The 18611-nt window shown below is 42.4% G+C and overlaps 1 protein-coding gene across 3 annotated transcripts in view; it reads left to right on the top strand.

Annotated features, from left to right (window-relative positions):
• LOC113008944 (prestin-like) overlaps positions 1-12423 on the top strand; it is a 46893-nt gene extending 34470 nt beyond the window's left edge. For all 3 annotated transcript variants that reach the window (XM_080291205.1, XM_080291204.1, XM_080291203.1), the window contains exons 24-27: positions 219-602; positions 4200-4268; positions 6774-7100; positions 8661-12423. In XM_080291205.1, coding sequence (XP_080147331.1) covers positions 219-602; positions 4200-4268; positions 6774-7075 — 755 coding nt within the window. In that variant the 3' untranslated portion in view covers positions 7076-7100; positions 8661-12423. The remainder of the gene's footprint in view (positions 1-218; positions 603-4199; positions 4269-6773; positions 7101-8660) is intronic.
• Positions 12424-18611: the final 6188 nt, after the last annotated feature.

Here is an 18611-nt window from a genome sequence, read left to right on the forward strand (position 1 = left end):
GAGGTTTTGCAGGCGCGCTCCTGGTAGGAGACCCCATGGTAGACCCAGAACCCTCAGAAGAGATTATAGATCTCATCTTATAAGACAATGGAGGCATTGCTGTTGACTGCAGTTGTATGCTGAATATTGATGCAGAGCTTACAAGTGGAAATGGCTGCAACAGCTGAGCAGTCTGGAGAGAAATCTCAAATCCTACTGGTTGTTTTTCTGTTGCGCAGTTCGACCCCGAGCAACCACGACATCTGCCTCCACCGCAACCACAACTTCCACGACGACCACCACAACAAGCACAACAACAACAACTCCCACAACCGTTGCCACGACCACAACACCCTCTACCACCACCACCACCACCACCACCACCACCACCTCTGCTACTACCACATTACCACCCACAGCCAAGACTACAACACCAGCCCCTCCTCAGACCACCAGGAGCGGCAGAATCACAGAGCACCCTCGGACTCCCGCCGCTACCAGTACAGAGACGACCAGTTTGAGCAGCACTAGTCAGAAGTCCACGTCCACACACACCCCCTTATTGGCTGCCGTGGCTCCCAACAGCATTCAGAAAGAGAGCAATGCCAACCTCTCCCACAGAGGTAAGTGACATGATGACAGGAATGTGGATGTGTGTAAAGCGAGTGTTTTCTTCTGCTCTGCTACCATCACTGCTGTTACCACCATCATTAAATCAGCAGGAAGCTAAAAACCAATACTTTTATCCCTCCTTTCTCTAGCTTCTCCTCCCCTCCACTTTTCCCTCTGATCATTTGCTTTACTGGCCCTACGACCTCCTCCTCTATTCCTTTTCTCATCTGCTCACACACCCGTCCGAACGCTTCACAGGCCTGCACTATGTCTCGGTCTGCTTACTGTTGATCCCTCGCGACCAGCGTCTTAACAGAAGTGTCAGAGCTAAGAAATGACAGTCCCCTCCATTCTCGCATAAAACTACTCATCACTCATCCTCACTTTCTGACAGCCTCTCTCTTACTCTCTTTGTCTTTATCTCTGTCTTGGTCTCTCCCTCTGTACCTCTCTCCCCTTCTCTCTTTAGCTCTCGCTCGCTCTCTTTCTATAACTGGCAGTGTTCTTCATTCTCGCGCCAATCACGCTTCACTGGCTCGCAAGAAAAATACCACTTTGCAGCCCAGACAAACAGTGACAGCAGACTAACAGCCGTAACAATGGTTTACAAAGCCACGCTAAGAATTAAATTGTACTTGGAAGCGGACGAGAATCCTTGATAGCACCACGTAGCAAAATTGATGAAGCCACCAAATTGTGAGATCAGTATTTTTCAGCAGTTGTTTTGAAAGTCTTCTTAGCTTTTTTACTGCATGGCAATATTAAATTGAGACAGTCAACCTGCCGAGGCAGCTTTTTATTTTGTCTTTCGTTTCTAAGAAAATGAAAAAGGTTCCCTTTTTAATACTGACTCTTTAGATGAATATATATTTATGTCAGATAATGGGTCTGTGCACTATTTAAATGCCCTAAAAGAAAGATTAACACTAAAACACTTATCATAATACTTGTATATCTTTATGTCATTCTAACAAGTAATTTAGAGGAGAGAAAAAAGAATTAAAAGAGCAGGTGTTGAGGATGAAAAAAAGCTGTACAGATGGAGAGAAACAGGGAAAGATGATGAAAGTTTTAAGTGGGAGTTGGAGGACAGGGAAATGAATGAGAAACGGAGCAAGGAGTAAAACGAAGGAATGTTAAATGAAAAAAACAAAAACGTGCAGTGTGAGACAGTAAAGCCACAGAGAACAAAGAGTGAACAGAGAGCGAAAAAGAACATGACAGTCCAGCACTTTAACGGGGAGGATGGGAGTTGTAGATGACACACTGTTGGGAGGAAAGGCGGCATTTACATGGATATGAAACGACGGGATGGAAAAAGAGGTGGGAGAGAAAGTGATTTTCTGGGAATTAAAGAGGTTGCCTGCTGTATTACTTTAGGGGTCGCGGTACTTCAGAGTTACTAAGAGGCGAGAGGCACGTTTCTTCCGGTCTCTGAAGTTGTCAGCCCTCCTCAGCACACCACAAGTGCTCCAGATGAGAGGTGGAGCAGACACAGATGAGAAAAATGGGGCATGAACAAGACGAGTCTCCAAACCCACGGGCCATGTGTTATAATTTTCAACTCGGTGCACACTGTCAAGTTTGCCGGCATCAGCTGTTACACATGTGCGCTGCTGGGGGGAGGGAGGGAGGGCATGGTGGGGCGAGGGAGAACCAGGAGTCTGATTGGGGAGGGCAAAGATTAAACACAGCTGGTAACCAATGTTTTCTTTTGATATCGGTAGTAATTTTGCACATCTTTCAGCGACATTAAAGAAAATTAATTTCAAGATTTTTGGAAAAAAAACAAAAAAAAAACAGACGTGTGACAGATATGAAAGAGTCTGTAGAAGCCATGATGCTGCCCGTAACAACGTCCAGATGACAGGTTTGGTGGCGGGTTAGTAATGGTCTGGGGGGCACAGACCTCTACAGGCTAGGCAATGGCACCCTGACTGCTATTAGCTCCCAGGATGAAATCCTTGGAGCCAATGTCAGACCCTACACTGGTGCACTTGTTCCTGGGTTCCTTCTGGTGTGTGACAATGCCTGACCTCATGTGATAAAAGTGTGCAGGCAGTTCCAAATCCACTAAAAGACCTCTGGGATGTTATGTTTTGGTTCATCCGATCCTGTATGGTCACACCTCAGACTGTCCAGGAGTTCAGTGAAGCCCTGGTTCAGATCTCCCAGGACAGCATCCGTCGTCCTGTTACGAGTGTGCCCCATCTTGGTCAGGGATGTGTACAAGCACATACCATTTTGAGATGCTGCAATGAAATTTCCACAAAACAGCAATAGCATGCTGCATCATTTTTCACTTTGATTTTCAGGGTCTCTTTGAATTCAGCCGTCTGTGGGTTGATCATTTTCATTTCGATGTGGCATCTTCTCATTCCTAACACATTACCCAGTCCATATCAGTACAGATATTGATCTGATGTGTTTTTAAAGTATATTTTTGAGCAGTATATTTACGATATACTGTTTTATTAATCATTGTTAATTGTACTGGATATAGCATTCTAACCCTGACAGTTATATTTAAATAATAAGTGGCAGTAAACGTTTTGATATTAAAATCCCTCCAGTAAGAATGACCCTCATGAAATTGAGACTTTTGTCCCCTTTTCTTCTTCTTCTCCCTTTCTCAGTGCCATCCCTTTCTAGAACAGCCTTCTTCCAGAGCAGTTTCTTTAATGAGATTCAGTTAATCTGCCTTTTTGAGTCTTACTGTTGGACCCACTGGACGTCACTCACACTTAAGAAAAGCCAAAATTCGCTTCTGCTGACTCAGAACTCGCTGTCTGAAGTCGCTTCACCTTTTGTGGCTCTCGTGTGTGCGCACGTGTGTGCATTTATTTGCATTTCATTCACTATATGATTTAATTTATGAAGAATGATTTGCATCTGCATTGTCTGTCACATCCGTCACATGCCATCTGTCTCTTTTTGCCAGCCATAGAACTGGAACAGTCACTTTGTCGAATGAACCAATCAGTATGCAGGGCCAGCACTGTGCTCTCTTGTGTTAATCTTCCTTACCAGACTTCATTATAGCCATCTGATCACACTTTTGGCTAACAGCTAGCCTGCTGCTAATACGAGGGTTGGGAGCGAGATTAATGTCAAAAGCTCCCCCGCCGACCTGTTGGGGTGAGAGCTGAAGGGGAGTAAGGATGCAAAGCATGTCCAGAATAAATGTCTTCTGCATTGCATTGTGACACAGTTTTGAAACGTCTCGTAGAAAAAGAATGGAGTAATGCGAGATCATGTGCTCGTTGCTTATATTCATACAAATTCTGATGCATTGGTTTCTGGAAACGCATTTGTTCCTTCGTGTATTAAAAGGCATCTCACTGCATTTTTATGCCATCCCTGTGTGATTCATTGGCTTTTTCATTTACACATGCTGCTGGGGAAGACAAAGTCAGCAGTCCAAACTGAAATCAGATGGATTCTCTGCCCTTATATTATGCAAATATCCTTTTCCAGCCTTTCTTTTGATGTTCCCGTGTTGAAATCTCTCTTGCTCTCTAGGAGGGCACTTGGTGGGGTTTGAAGCAAAACTTTTTCTTGGTTTGATTCTCTTTTTTTCTTGTCTTCCATCTTTCTGTTCATCTCAGCTGCGAGTGATCACTACCTCATAGGTAACAACATCACAGTAGCTGTTCTGGGGATAGTCATTCCTATCGGTGAGTACTGTTGACTCCCTCACTGTGTTGTCTTTGCTTTCTGCTTGCCTGCCTCTCCCTCCTCGCTCCTTCAAGTCTGCTTAACTGCATGTTGCGTGCGTTTTGTTGTTAATGTGAGTATGAGGTTATGTGTTTGTGTGCGTGTGCCTGGGTTTTAGGATGTTTGCGTTTCCACCTGGCTGATTAAATCTAAAACATTCTCATTAAAATAATAACAATTCAACACATTATATCTGGTTCAATAGTGAGATTCAGGCATAAAATTGTATCGCATCTATTGAAAAAATGTACTGAGGTATGGTATTATCCAGCAACATCCTCGTGGCCTATGGCTAGAAAAAGCCATTACATGGAAGTGAGCCCCTCTGTCAGTAAACGGCCAGGCCGCTGTAATATGCACATTATGTCATTATTAATGACATTTGAGCAAATGTGAAATTCAATTCAGGTTTTGTCATCACACGACCAGCTGTTAGTACATTTTGCTCGTGTTCACCGCTCTGATCAGATCGTATCAATCAGGCCAATGTTCTGACCTATTTCTGTGACCGAGCGGACTAAGAGTGGGTTATACCGCTTTACGGGAGACGAGGGGAGAGAAAAGTGGATTAATGCCATGAAATTGTGTTTTTGGCCTGGAGCAGGAAGCTAATGACCTCAGACATAATGCTGTTGTCTGTTTAGGCAATAAAGAGAAAACCATCAAGCTGCCTCTACAAAGGCAGAAAAAGGCAATTGTAGTTCTTTCAATCAAACCGGCTTAGAAAAGTTAATCTACTCTATTAGCTCCGATTAAAATGAAAATCGAATTTTATGGAAATATTTCATACTTTCATGCCCAACGTGACTGGGAAATCAGCTGAATGTGCAAATGGCCTTATAGTGGCAGCATATGCCACTAATTGAGATCTCTTTCATCCCTAATATTAACAAGTTTGATAATTCAGGGGAGCGCTAAAAGATTGTAAAGCTATTTTTTTTCTCTTTCCAGTCTCTATAGTTGAAATATCAGCTCATTAAAATAACCCCGGAGACTATTAACCCTTTCCGCTTTATCCTTTTTTTGTCCTTCTCCCATTTATTGCCACCACAAATCTTTTTTTTTAGCAGCTTTGAAACATTAATGTTGGAGGTCCACACGGGCTGGATTTCTGCACCCCAGCTCTCCGCTCATACCCAGTAATGCACCACACCCACCCACAGCTCCATAAGGGGAAGCAGCCCAGCAGTGATTATCAGTTTTAGCCAAAGACAGGCTGTTTTGCCACTCGCTCATTGGAGATAAATTTTCTAAATGAGAGGAAAGCTGATGGGGTTTTTTTGTTTTTTTTCCCTTTAAACCATTGAGCATTTAGAGAAGAACAAAGGAGGAGCTGGGGTTTCCAACCCAGCCACGAAGGAATCTCAAGTGTCTATCTAATAAAGTCGCAATTAGACAGGCGTACTGTAGCGTAGGAAAACACATCTATGAATGCAGGCACACATATCCAAACCTCCTTGACGTACCTCTGATTTGGGTGTTTGCGCTTTCATTATACAAAAACTCTAAAGCATGCACTGTACACACACACACAGGTCCTTGCAGGGCAGTTATGCTGATATGGTAATGAAAGAGGAGAGACGGCGCTTATCTCAAATCCTCCAAATCCCAACCCTTTCCCCGTCTTCTCTCCTCCTCTTACCCTCTTCTTATTCTCCTCCCATAACCCCATCCGGACACTCCAGATATTAATTTTTCGGTGCAATAAAATACAAAATTATAAATTCTGTTTTTTGAGCAATGCGCACCAGGATTATATGCTGATGACAATTAAGCAACCTTGTGGGGCTTTTATTCAAAAACAAGGTCATAATCAGTGGTTACATGGTGGTTGAATGGTTACAGATTTAATATAAAATGCCAGTTTGGTTCAGTGTGCCCACGTGTGTGTGTGTGTGTTGGAATGATGTTTATGTGCATGTGTACCATGCAGACATTTATGTTGCATATTGTGTGTGCATGTTTTTGATCATTTCGTGACACTGAGGGGGGGATATAATGCAATGAATGATTAGTTCCTCTTTGAAGGCTCATTGTTTCTCTAATAAATGCTTAGATTTTTTAAAATGCAGATACAGAAGACATACGGGGGATGAAACATAAAAAGCTCAGCCCACTAAATTTATAGAAACAGATGCATAAAGTGCCACCAGTTTTTCTAACAGTTTCAGAAAAGTGGACTGCTTCCCCTTCAGGTTCATCTCCTTGTGCACCTCTGGACGTTTTCCAGAAGGCGAATATTTCCATGTTTTTTTTGTTGTTTGTTTTGTTTTGTTTTTAAAATTTTTGAGAAGCTGTTATGCAAACAACATTTCAAAAACCAAAACTGAAAAATAATGAGCCTTCAGGTGAACAGTGCAACGTGTGTTTGTGCGTGAGTGCTTAAAGCGCCGCTCTGTGTCCCCCCGGGCTGTGTTAACGCTCCCGCCGTGTGTTGTTGTTGTGTGTGTGTTAAACACATGCAGTCCCTATCCTTGCCACAGTGGTCATCGGATTGCTCTGCACCGGTGGATACCTGGTCTGGCGCAACTGGCGGCGCAAGAACACCAAGAGCATGAACTTCGACAACCCAGTGTACCGCAAAACCACAGAGGATGACGACGACGAAATCCACATCGGGCGTCAGAGCGAGTCCATCGGTCACGTCTACCCAGCAGTGAGTGGCAGCCACAGTCAGCCATTCATAGCGCTTCCTCTAGGGGGCGGCGTCACAGACAACAACTCTCACTGGTATTCGGGGGCGCCGATGCTCTCGAACGCTAAGTGAGAGGTACTGCGGAGGAAAGGAAGAGGTGTGAAATATTTGGAAAATGGGAGTTGGCACGAGGGTTTGGAAAAGCCCGTTTTCTTGTACATGTCAGCCCGGTGGAAAGAAAGAACAGGCTCGCACACGTTCACATATCATTTAATTTCTTTATGTTTTTGAAGTAATTACCGAACACACCTGTCACGCGTACACGTAAACCCTCGACACACATTTCGTTCACCTTCAGCGACCATATTCATGCGATACATCCCTGCTGCCGACCCGCCATCCCATTTATTTGTGCATCGTGTTAGTGTTTTTGGTTGTTGAAGTGAGTGATCCCCATTTCCTGACAAAACCCTTGTGCACAGGCAAAGCATTATTCCTTTGCTTCAGAAAGGTTCAGCAGCCAAGAAATCATGATTAGTGCAGATGAGATGCAAAAAAAGAGAGGTGAAAGAGGAGTTGCTCTATAGCCACTGCTCACAAATAAATTGGACATGTAGAGTAGATAGTTGCGTCATAGCATTGAACTAATGCGATTTTGTTTTGAGGTCACACAAAATTTGAAAAAAGGAGCACAAATCAGGATGAAGGACTCTCTCGAAATACAATTTATCTTGCAGAAACCATAAATCTCAGCAACGCAATTTCAGGATTACCCTGATGACTTCCCATTGATGTATATGCAGTTTTAAAAGTCACTGGAAGCGGCATTTTCTACAAACCCTGGATACAGTGGCAGCTGCAACACGTAGCAGTAAAGTAAAATGCCCTTAAATCCAGACTGTGCGTCATTAGGAGTTTATGACATTTACCGAATATGCTTCTTGTTTTGGGTGTCAGAGAGCAAGCGGCGAAGGGCAGCCAAAAAGCATAAAGGAGGGAGGGCGAGACGGGAGTCTAGCGCTTTGATCTGTTGGCATGGTAACACAGATTTCTTTGTGTCACCCCGGAGAGAAAGAAGGCAAAGAATTCTGGGTATCACTGGCATGATGACAGGCGGGAAGCACGCTCAGACAGACACTGAAACAGGTGCACGACTGAGTCATATTAAGATTCAAGGTCGAAGTAACAACCTACCCTCGCGGAACGAGAGAGGGGGCTTTACTCCTTCTCTCTCGTTTTCCCAGTTTTATTACAAACATTTGTACAAATCTTATGTATTGCCTTTTATCTCTTTAGTGGTTTTCTTCCTCTTCTTTTCTCGTCCTAACTTTTTCTTGCCCTTTGTCTCAGTGTGGCAGCTCGGGCAGCCAGAGAAATCAGGCTTGCATTATGTGGGCCAGACTTTCGCAACCGTAGGCAGGCAGCCTGCATTCCTCGCTACGAGCAGCCAGGGAAGGAGGGGACAAACAACACGTTGGGGGGGGCTGAATTGGAAAGAAACGAAGACGAAGGTTGGGGAGAGGAGGCAGAATAGTGAGAGGGCATCACATAACAAAGCTGCCATTTTTCTTCTGGGTTCCACCTAGACTGGAATCTTGTCTCCCTTTCTCCTCTTTTTCCACTGAGCTTCTCTATTTTCATTCCCCGCTGTTCTATCTCACTTCCTTCTCCTTAACCAGCCTGTTGTGGTAACGGTCTTTTTATCTGCTGTTTGCAGCGCGTGGCACTCAGTCTGGAGGATGATGGCTATCCCTGAGGGAGGAGGGGGATGCAGCCTGCACCCCTGCGCTCCCATACTGGCCCCCTCCTCTCACCACAGCCTCTAGACCACTACAATGAGGCCAGTACAACGCAGAGGAGAAAAGAAAAGGAGACCTCATTTTGCCTCCCTGTTTTTAAAGAGCAGGGATGACATGTACACCTGTTAAAGCCCACCTCCATCTCCTACCGTCTCCACTGGAGTAACACTACTACCATTATTAGCTACTACTACTACTATTAGTTTAGTAGCCTCTGCTCCACTCCTCTCTTCTCTCTGCCTCTTGTTAGCACCAGTGCTACTCAAAATGCTGCTTGATGATGATATTGTCCATACTAACCTCATTCAGCTGTCTCAGTGCACTTTGTAAATAAAAGGATTTCTGGCTGCCGTGCAAGCAGGAGAAGGCGGCGTGCATCATTTTAAATTCCTCGTGCTTTCACTGTATTTATTTCTGTTGCGTTTGCTGTTGTAAATATGTGACCAGCACCTCTCAGTGCACAGCACGAAAGACAAGTTTGGAAGGATGGTGCAGTACAGTGGCAAGCAAGGACGCTGTATTTCTTCATTGTCATGTAAAGAGACCTTTTTGAAGGGGTTTGTTGCAGGGGGGTGTCATCCTTTTTCACACCTAGTCCCTCAAATTTGCCCTTTCACTTACTGTAAAGCTAAATATAGCCAAGGAGAGGAAAACTGATGAGGTCGTCGTACATTTAGAGGTGATTTTGGGGATAAAGGAGACTTTTTTCTTTCTTTTTTTTTTCCCTTTGCAATTGGAGGGTTTGTGCTACCAGAGGGTAGTGCCTCAAGGCTGAAAGCAGCAGGGTAGAAAAGGCAAAGGATTATGGGTAATCCCCTGGCCTCTGCCATCAGAGGTGTACATACAGTCAATAATGAACTTGGGATTGTTTTCCTGTTTGCACTGAGTAGCAAGAATCCCACATGTGTTTCTGAGTCTTCATTTGCATCTGCCAGCGTCAATATTCTAGCAGCGAGAACATATTCTTTTGAATTGATGCAGGGAATTGGATGTTAAATAGTTGTTTAGTGATCGGATTTAAAAACATGTAAGTGCATGCTGCACTTGCTGTATGGGAATCCTGGAGGAAATGAAGAGTGAGATGACAAGCTCATCACAGCAAGAAAACACAGAGGTGTTTGACTTTGAGTGACCCCTTAAACATCAGTCCCAGCTGGAGTTTTTTGTTTGTTTGTTTTTTGGGATGAGGTGGGGTGGGGGGCTACCTTTACTCCCCCTTTTTAACAATGCAGCTGTGTGTTTTCTGGATGTGATGCTGTATTTCTTATGTCTTGTCACCGTCTCTGTGCGGTGCGCAGATGAGTAACACACCGAGGCCGACTGAGCTGAGCGCTGATTTGAAAAATGGGACCTGATCTTCCTTGGCTTGCTTCGAACCAGCTTCCAGCCTATTGAATCAGTTGCGATTCATGCCAATGAATATTGTAATAATTGCTCATCTTGTGCTGGAATAGGGAATCACTAGAGGCCGCGATGACAGAATAGCAGAACTGTTACAAGTAGTCGAGGCAAATTGCCAGCGTTCTTATTCAGGACATCGTTTAGTGTCCTAATTGAAAATTTGACAGTTTTAAGCACAGTTAAAACACATTATATACTCTGTAAGGCAGTTTTGGATGGTCTAAACTATAAATACATGAAACACTCGTCTTCCATTCTTGCCTAATGAATCTGATCAATGCTGCATGTAAGATCCTACATATTGGACTAGTAAATCCAATATGACTAAATAACACACACACACACAAGTTCCCAATGCAAATGTTAAAGTCTTCCATCCTAGACTCAGTACGGTCTCAGATTATGTATTCATGCAACAGTTGATTAATGACGGTTATTATTCATGGATTTCAATATTTCTTGGAAGGCTTAGCTTCAGCGTAGAAGCTCAGATAACCACGAGGGAGGAACAGAAAGGCAAGGAAAACAAAGATGAAAGGTGGTGTAGGGCTTGACTGCCAGAATTTATACGCCGCCATATGTGAGCAGGTTTGTACTTGGAAGATGAACGGTGGGTCGTTTGTTTTCCCGGATTTCTGCCAGTGTTGGCATCGCCGTATTCTGACAGTCGCTCCTCTCGCCTCCCTCGAAAGGATGGCACTCTCTCCTCTCAGTTTATGAAGCACAGTTGTGTGAACTGTGTGTGACAAGTAGCAAGCTAGACAGGTAAATCGTAGTCCTCTCCAGCAGCGCGCTCCCCCTACATCCATCTAACGGAGGAGGATCGAGCACAAGGGGGAGGCCATCTCCCTTCATCTTCACCTTGTACAGATGAAGAAAAATGTAATGCACTGCACAGTGGGGAAGATTGGGACTCCACTCAGCATGACGTTAGACTGGTTTGTTAGTTTCCACCAGTGACTGCTTTTTAGGCCTTTAAGAATTGACATATATTGAACAGATTTGATTAAACACTGAAAACAATGATGTAGATTAGCCACTGCAGTTTTCATGCGTATAGGATCCAGTTCCCAAAGGAGAGATTAGGTAGTGATGGAAAAATCTGGATGTAAGCTATCTTTGTGAATTTAAGATTAAATAAATCACAGCTCCCTGAGCTGAGTCAGCTCTGCGTGCCAACACTTTCCTTCATGTCCATGTTTGCTTCAGGTCTAATTGAGTTCCATGCTGGAGGTGGGGGGTGCAGGTAGGAGAATAAATTGCTTATTTATTGAGGTGTAGGAAACTTATTATGGCTACAGTGTGAAGACAGATTGGCTGGTCCACTGTGTGGTCACCTCAAGAACATTCGTCTATTCTGAAGGACATTGAAAGAAGTCCGGAACAGTTCTTTGTCTGTAACTATTCAAGGTAGTAATTGTAGTGGCAATGGAGGGCTTACTGTGACCATAGGCTCTCTAGACATCTGCTTCACTGTTGTTCCATATTTACAAGACTATTAAGGGACTAACCACTGGTGTGATGTCAGCTATAACAGCTTTTTTCCTCTAGGTCAGATAAGCTTAGAGTGCACTGGGTCACTATTTGTTTTTTAGTTCAGTGTTGATCTAGTAATCGCTGCTTTAGAGAACAAAGTGCAACATTATAAACGATACTGTGAGTTCTTTAACAATTAATGGGGAAATATACTGCACTAAAATGAACTTTTTCCTTGTAGACTGTGTTTACTGAATTGAAAATGTTGATGTACGTCTAAAAATGTCTTGCTAGTAAACTTGAAATCTTTTAGAAAAATGAGTTAATTAAATGAGTTGGTCTTGGCATTGTTGTGTTGTATGGATTTCTGAGTTACTGGAACTCACTACCTTTTGTTGAAGGAAGAAAACAGGGTACATTTGTTCTGGTGAAGTGAACGCTTTGCTATTTTACTTTTAACACAGAATCAATGCTGTCACCTAGAAATGACATTTATATGGTACTTAATACTAAAATGTTATCTGAAAGGCCGATTTTATTGGTTGATGTTGCATAGTTTGTCCACTAGAGGGCGTGTCGCAACTTCCCTGTTGGCGGTACTGCCACACACGCAACAAGCAGCAGATCCAAACAACATCAGGCAGTGTGTAAATGAGTAAACAACTACATATCAGCTGATATGAGTTTATCAAATTTAAATCAGCAATTTTGACTATTGGTTTTAAGAATTAAGAATTCTATATCGTTCAGACGCTTGTAGATGCTAGGTTGTTTTGTCTTTTTGTTTTGTTTGTCTTTGAAGGAGAATACATTATGGTTATATACTAGAATTGGCAATCAGATGTTCAAGGTGAACAGATGGCATACAAAACAACAGAAGAGCTATTTTCCTTTCTGTTTTAGAGCTTTTAGTTGACTGCTGCTCAAACAGCTCTCACCTACAGTCCAAATAGAAACCAGAGCTAATATTTACATATATCATATCAGAACTATATAAAAGGACTAATATGGTCCCTTTATATGTATAGACGCCTACAGCTACTACATATAAAATGTGTTGCTAGAGACTGTGTTTTGCTTCAGTGTAGTTTCTAGGTGACAGGATTGAAATAAATATATGTTGTTATTTTAACTATGTAGAATGCATACTGTTTACACCAGCAAAAGCATATGTATAGGCATATTTATAATATTTAACTCCTTGATATTTAACTCAATTTAACTCGTTCACTGATTGAGAAAACAAATATTCAGAACAATCCTAATGGACATCTTAAGTGCATAAACTGCAAATTGTTACTAAATCGAGGGAGGAAGTTGTTGCTTGTTATCAGCGTAAATAGTAAATACTAACAGTCCTGATAACCCCGATACAGTCTTCCTGATCTGTGCTCTCCATTTTATTGTACTGTTGCTTGTCTTTTCCTTTTCTGAGCGGAGACCTTACGTTGCTTTAACCACAATGCTCTTCTCACATCGCTCCACCGCTTCATCTCCTCGAGCACTGTATCAAATGTAATTCCAACTGTGAGTTTTAAAGTGTTTCTTTGGCTGTCGCACTGTTGAATTTTAGCTTCGAGGGCAAAGTCCACGCTGTTGTTTCTGTGCACTCTCATTCGCTTGCAACCCTCTCATCTTCATCTCACCCATGAACATCTTTCCTTTGGCAAGGGCTCTCAGTCTTTGGGTAGACAGGCACACAGTGGAAGAATTAAAGAAAAAGAAAACACTGGAGGAAATAACCTGAAACAACAACAAAAATAATAAGGAAGTCCCCAGAGATAGAAAGAAAAATGTGAACCAGCAAACCGGTGAACAATCACACTCAGCTTGGAGAAGCGGCCTCCCCCTTGAGCTACAGTTTTGGACTGTGGAAGGAACCCTCAGTGACTCTACTTGGATGGCACTTAGCTTTTGTTGACCCAGTGACTTTCCTCGATACACTGACTCCTCTTTTTGTTATGTGGGGAGGGTTTTTTTGGACTGTGTAAGTGAGTTGTAGTTGTTGCTCTCCTCCTTTCTCTGTCTCTCCCTCTCTATCTCCTCATCAGACTATTTCTAGTTTCATGTGTAATCTACTTGATGTTTGATTACTTGAAGGGGCAGCGTTCAGTTGCCTAGATTTTTCGAGCACTCTGTGTAAAATGAAGGCTTTCGGGAAAGAAGGTGATCTTTGTGTAAATCTTTTCATGGCTCGGGATGATGATGATGATGATATGTGTACAGGGGGAATGTTTTGATACGTTTTTATGGTCCTTCCACAGTCAAACAAGATGAAGAAATTGAAATAAAATCTAAGGCTCCAGATTTTTTTTTTTTTTTTTGCAAAACTGTCCACCTACATTTTCTCAGAAATCTTGCTGATATGTCTTTGTCTGCAAGGAAAGATAAAAAAGAAAAGAAAAGGAAAAAAAAACATTCGGGCCTCTAACCATTCCTCAGCCATAAGACAGGCATTTTTTCTTTATGCTGTTTGTTGCACAAAACTTTTCAAAAAGCCTTCTGCACTGTGTAAAGAAATAACGTTCTTTGTAAGGGAGGAAATAAAAGTGTGGTGGGGTTGGGGCTCAAGGGGGGTGTCCAGTGAGTGGTACAGTCCAGTGGTTTTGAATCCTGACTTGTAAATAATACGTTTTCATACTGCAGAAATCTTTTGATAATGTTTTAAATGTATCTGTAAAAACAACAACAGCGGCAAAAAAACGGAGAAAAAAGATGTACATAAACTTCTGGGGTAAAAGGAGTGTAGACGATGTATGAATTTATTTGTACACACGAGCACTGGATTTCTTTACTACTTGATTGTAACTAAAATTTAATAATCTGCCAAAGTGTTCCTGTATTACTTTCACTTCCATTTGTTCGTTTCTGTTTTACTTTCCTGCTTTTTAACAGCAATGCGGATTTTTAGAGTTTCCAATGTATTTAATTCTGTTTAAATTTAATTCGTCTTTTGTTAGTTTGTTTTTTTAAGTGGGGATGGGGGGGGGAAGGAGGAGGAATAATTTTAATTTATTGGTGCCTTGTTTTGTGCTCCTGTACACTTCTACTCTGTTTTTCTGTCTTCTGTGTCTGTTTGAGGGAGGGAGGGGGTGGGGGGGGCTGGGTGGTTAACTGGGGCGGGTTGTTGAGGGGGGGGGGGAGTGTTGACAACTTAGCAACTTCTGTACTTACATTGAATATCTGTACTGTATGCCAAAATGGTCTCACTCACGTTTCTATGAAATCAAGCTGTTGATAAATATCTCTATATATTGATATATTAAATTTATAAAAACTGTCCAACCCTTTAGTGTGAATACTGTTTTCATTTGTATTTGTTTCTTCGTTTCTTTGTCTTTCTGTATGGGCTGACAACTTGTGCAGGCTGTGAAAGCTACTGTAGGTTGCAGCATAATGTATTAATCAAATTTATTACTCTCACTCTTCTTTGCAACTTTTCCTAACACTAGTTTCATCCATCCATCCATTCGCTTCCGCTTATCCTTTTCAGGATCGCGGGGGGCGCTGGAGCTTATCCCAGCTGTCATAGGGCGAGAGGCGGAGTACTCCCTGGACAGGTCGCCGGTCTGTCGCAGGGCTAACACACAGAGACAGGCAACCATTCGCACTCACATTCACTCATTCAAAAGTAAATGTCTTAAAACATCTTGACTCTAGGATTAGAAAACTTTACTGAGGATTAATGTGCAGCTCCAAAAAGTAAATAAAGGAACACTTAGAAACACATCAGATCATGCTGGATGTCTATACTGACGTGAACTGCGTAATGTGTTAGGAATCAAAGGATGCCACATGGTTTAATGGCATCCCAGGTGATTCTTTTTTGGTTTTTGTGGGTTTTTTGGCCCTCACATGCTTGTATGCATGCCTGACAATGCTGGTGTGACCAGGGTATCGCCAACCTCTTGGATAGTCCGCAGTGCAACCTGGCAATGTTGGATGGATCGAAACATCCCAGTCAGTGGTATTAATACCCTTCCTGCAGTAACTGCATGCATGCTCTCGCCACACGGGGACAGGTATTGTTGTACAGGAGGAATCAACTGGAACAGAGTAGTGTTTGAATAGTACAGGGCGTCAGTGGTAGACCTGACAATTCTGCACAGGGCCTCCTAAAACTTTTTTTTTTTTCACACCAGTGACCTGCTGGAGGTCATTTTGTCACACTAGTAGTGCTCATTTTGTTCCTCCTTGAACAAAGGTCCAAATACCGCTCCTGCTAAGGGGTTAAGGATCTTCTGAAGCCTGTTCCAGCTCTCCTAGAGTAACTGTCTGTCTCCTGGAATCTCCTCCATGCTCTTGAGACTATGTTGGGAGTCGGACTACGTGTGCAACCTCAGCAGGGTTCAGATATTGCCTCATCCTCCCAACAGACAGTGACCATAGCCAAATGCAAAACTTGTGAAAAAACAGCCAGAAACAATGATTAGGGACAAAATCTCAGTGACCTCCACCTGTAAAACAATTCCTGTTTTGGGGGTTGTCTCATTGTTTCCCCCTCTAGTGCACCTGTTTTTAATTTCAATAACAACAAAGCAACTGAAACAAATTTTAAAATGACCCTGTGGTTTTAGGACAATAAATCATCTTTCTGCAAAAACAGCACTTGCCAGAAAATTTAAGTGCTTATAATCAAAGATGTTTTTCTAACCACCAGGTATAGTAGGACTGCGAGAGTATATAGACAGACACTACAGTGAATTCACATACACAGGTCATTTGGATGTACTCTGTTGATTATACAGTACGGGTGTAGTAAAGAAGTTACAGCTTTGAGTCATGGCAGAACTCCCCAACCCGCCCACCCAAAATGTGTTTCTGGCTCCTGCCAGCTTGTTCAGGAAAACTGAGTAGTGAGGTTTTTTTTAAACTGTGCTAAGTAACATTTATTCTTCATTCACATAAAGAGTGTACAGTGTACACCAGGAGTTGTATAAGTCAAAGACAGAAATTTGGTCGACTGAATTGAATAAAATTGAATGCAATTCTGAGCTAAATAAGCAGATTCTTTAGAAAGGGTTTACATCAGTGTCCTCAGGGTGTGCTTTTATGACTTCTATTAAATTTTATTGTCCAGAACAGAAAATAATGCGCTGTGATCAACGATTATGTGCAGACCTTTATGGTCAAAACATGTTGTCTCAAACTGAGCCAAAAGCAATGAGACGTTTTGTGTTTTTGGCGTTTTCTTTTAGGGCATTGAGTTCACTCAGTGCAGATGCTTTGCATTTGATATATTTACTTTGAAAACTCATTTGAGAAATGAATTCCATGCTCTTTCACTTCACTTCTTTTGTTGTCTAACCAGCACTCCCATCAGGATGTGGACCTGCCATGCCTTTGATATCAAAGACCACTTCACTTCCAGCATAGGTATGAGTTAGTGATTAATTCAATATCATTTATACAGCACCAAATCACAACAACAGTCGCCTCAAGGCGCTTTATATTGTAAGGTAGACCCTACAATAATACATACAGAGAAAACCCCAACAATCATATGACCCCCTATGAGCAAGCACTTTGGCGACAGTGGGAAGGAAAAACTCCCTTTTAATAGGAAGAAACCTCCGGCAGAACCAGGCTCAGGGAGGGGCGGGGCCATCTGCTGTGACCTGATGGGGTGAGAGAAGGAAGACAGGATAAAGACATGCTGTGGAAGAGAGACAGAGATTCATAACAAGTATGATTCAATGCAGAGTGGTCTGTTAACACATAGTGAGTGAGAAAGGTGAATGAAGAAGAAACACTCAGTGCATCATGGGAATCCCCCCGGCAGTCTACACCTATTGCAGCATAACTAAGAGAGGATTCAGTCTCCTGATCCAGCACTATATGCTTTAGCAAAAAGGAATGTTTAGAGATAAATAGTATTGCCTATGGCCACCTAAAATAAAACGAAATGAAATAAGCTTGAAAGAAGGGGTTTTGTGTGTCCTAAAGGGTGTTAAAACCTCCAAACATCTTTTTTCTCCTTTCTTTTCTATGTGCTAAAATATATATGATACATGGACACTGGAGATACTTGCTCTTTGTCCATGTTGTCGGGCTCACAGAGAAAAGAAAAAGACAAGTTTTTCTAAAGGTTAGCAGGAATGATCGGGTAAAATGGACTTGACTGTGTAATGGGGGGAAGGAAAGGAGATAGGGGACTTTTCTAGTCTATGGAGACATTTGTGGAGTGACATTTCACTCGGAGTTTGATGGATGAGCCAGCAAAAAGAGTTGGCACTATTTGGCCTAAGAGTTGTTCCGGCGTTGCTGTTGCTCTTCATTGAGGATTCAACCTGTGTTTGAAATGTGTGTTTTAAATCAGCTCTTGGCCTCGAGAAGACTTTGATTTAAAAACAAGTGTCCTTGGCATAACATTAGTCAGGATTGTTGACCGCCACCTTGAAAACCACAACATGCTGAGACTTTCCATGGCTAGATATCAATTTGGCAGGAAACAGTAACATTATGACTTTCCTGCTTTCCCTTCTTTGGGTTTTGTGATTACTCCCCTTGCTGGAGTGGGCGCTGTCTTAGCTTCTCATTAGTTTATCTCAAAATTCTCACACTCTTAAATAAAGAGAGAAGAGGCCACGCAAAACTGATCCAGGAACACAAACAGGATTTTTCCATTGATCTTTTTGTTACTAATGCACCTGGTGTCTCTAAGGCCTTTATTTTATTATATAAAATTCCAGAGGCGCATTGCTAAGATAAAACAATCATTACACAGCTAAAGCTTTCTGTGGTCCCCTGGGGATTGGCGCTGATTCCAGTAAGGGCCAGAAAGTGGGAAGAAGCCTCAAACAATTAGCCAGTCTGTCACAAATTGACACATTAATGCATGTGGGAAATTTAAACCTTTTATATTCATCCACCTAAAAGCAGTCCGTCTACTTTCATGGTGGAAAGAGGTAGAAAATCCAGATTTTTCAACACTATCCACACTACTAAAGAACATATTAATTTTCTCTGTTTGACCTGCTAGAATCCCTCGA

This window comes from Astatotilapia calliptera, chromosome 17 (genome assembly GCF_964374335.1).
Source record: "Astatotilapia calliptera chromosome 17, fAstCal68.1, whole genome shotgun sequence".
Classification (NCBI taxonomy): Eukaryota; Metazoa; Chordata; class Actinopteri; order Cichliformes; family Cichlidae; genus Astatotilapia; species Astatotilapia calliptera.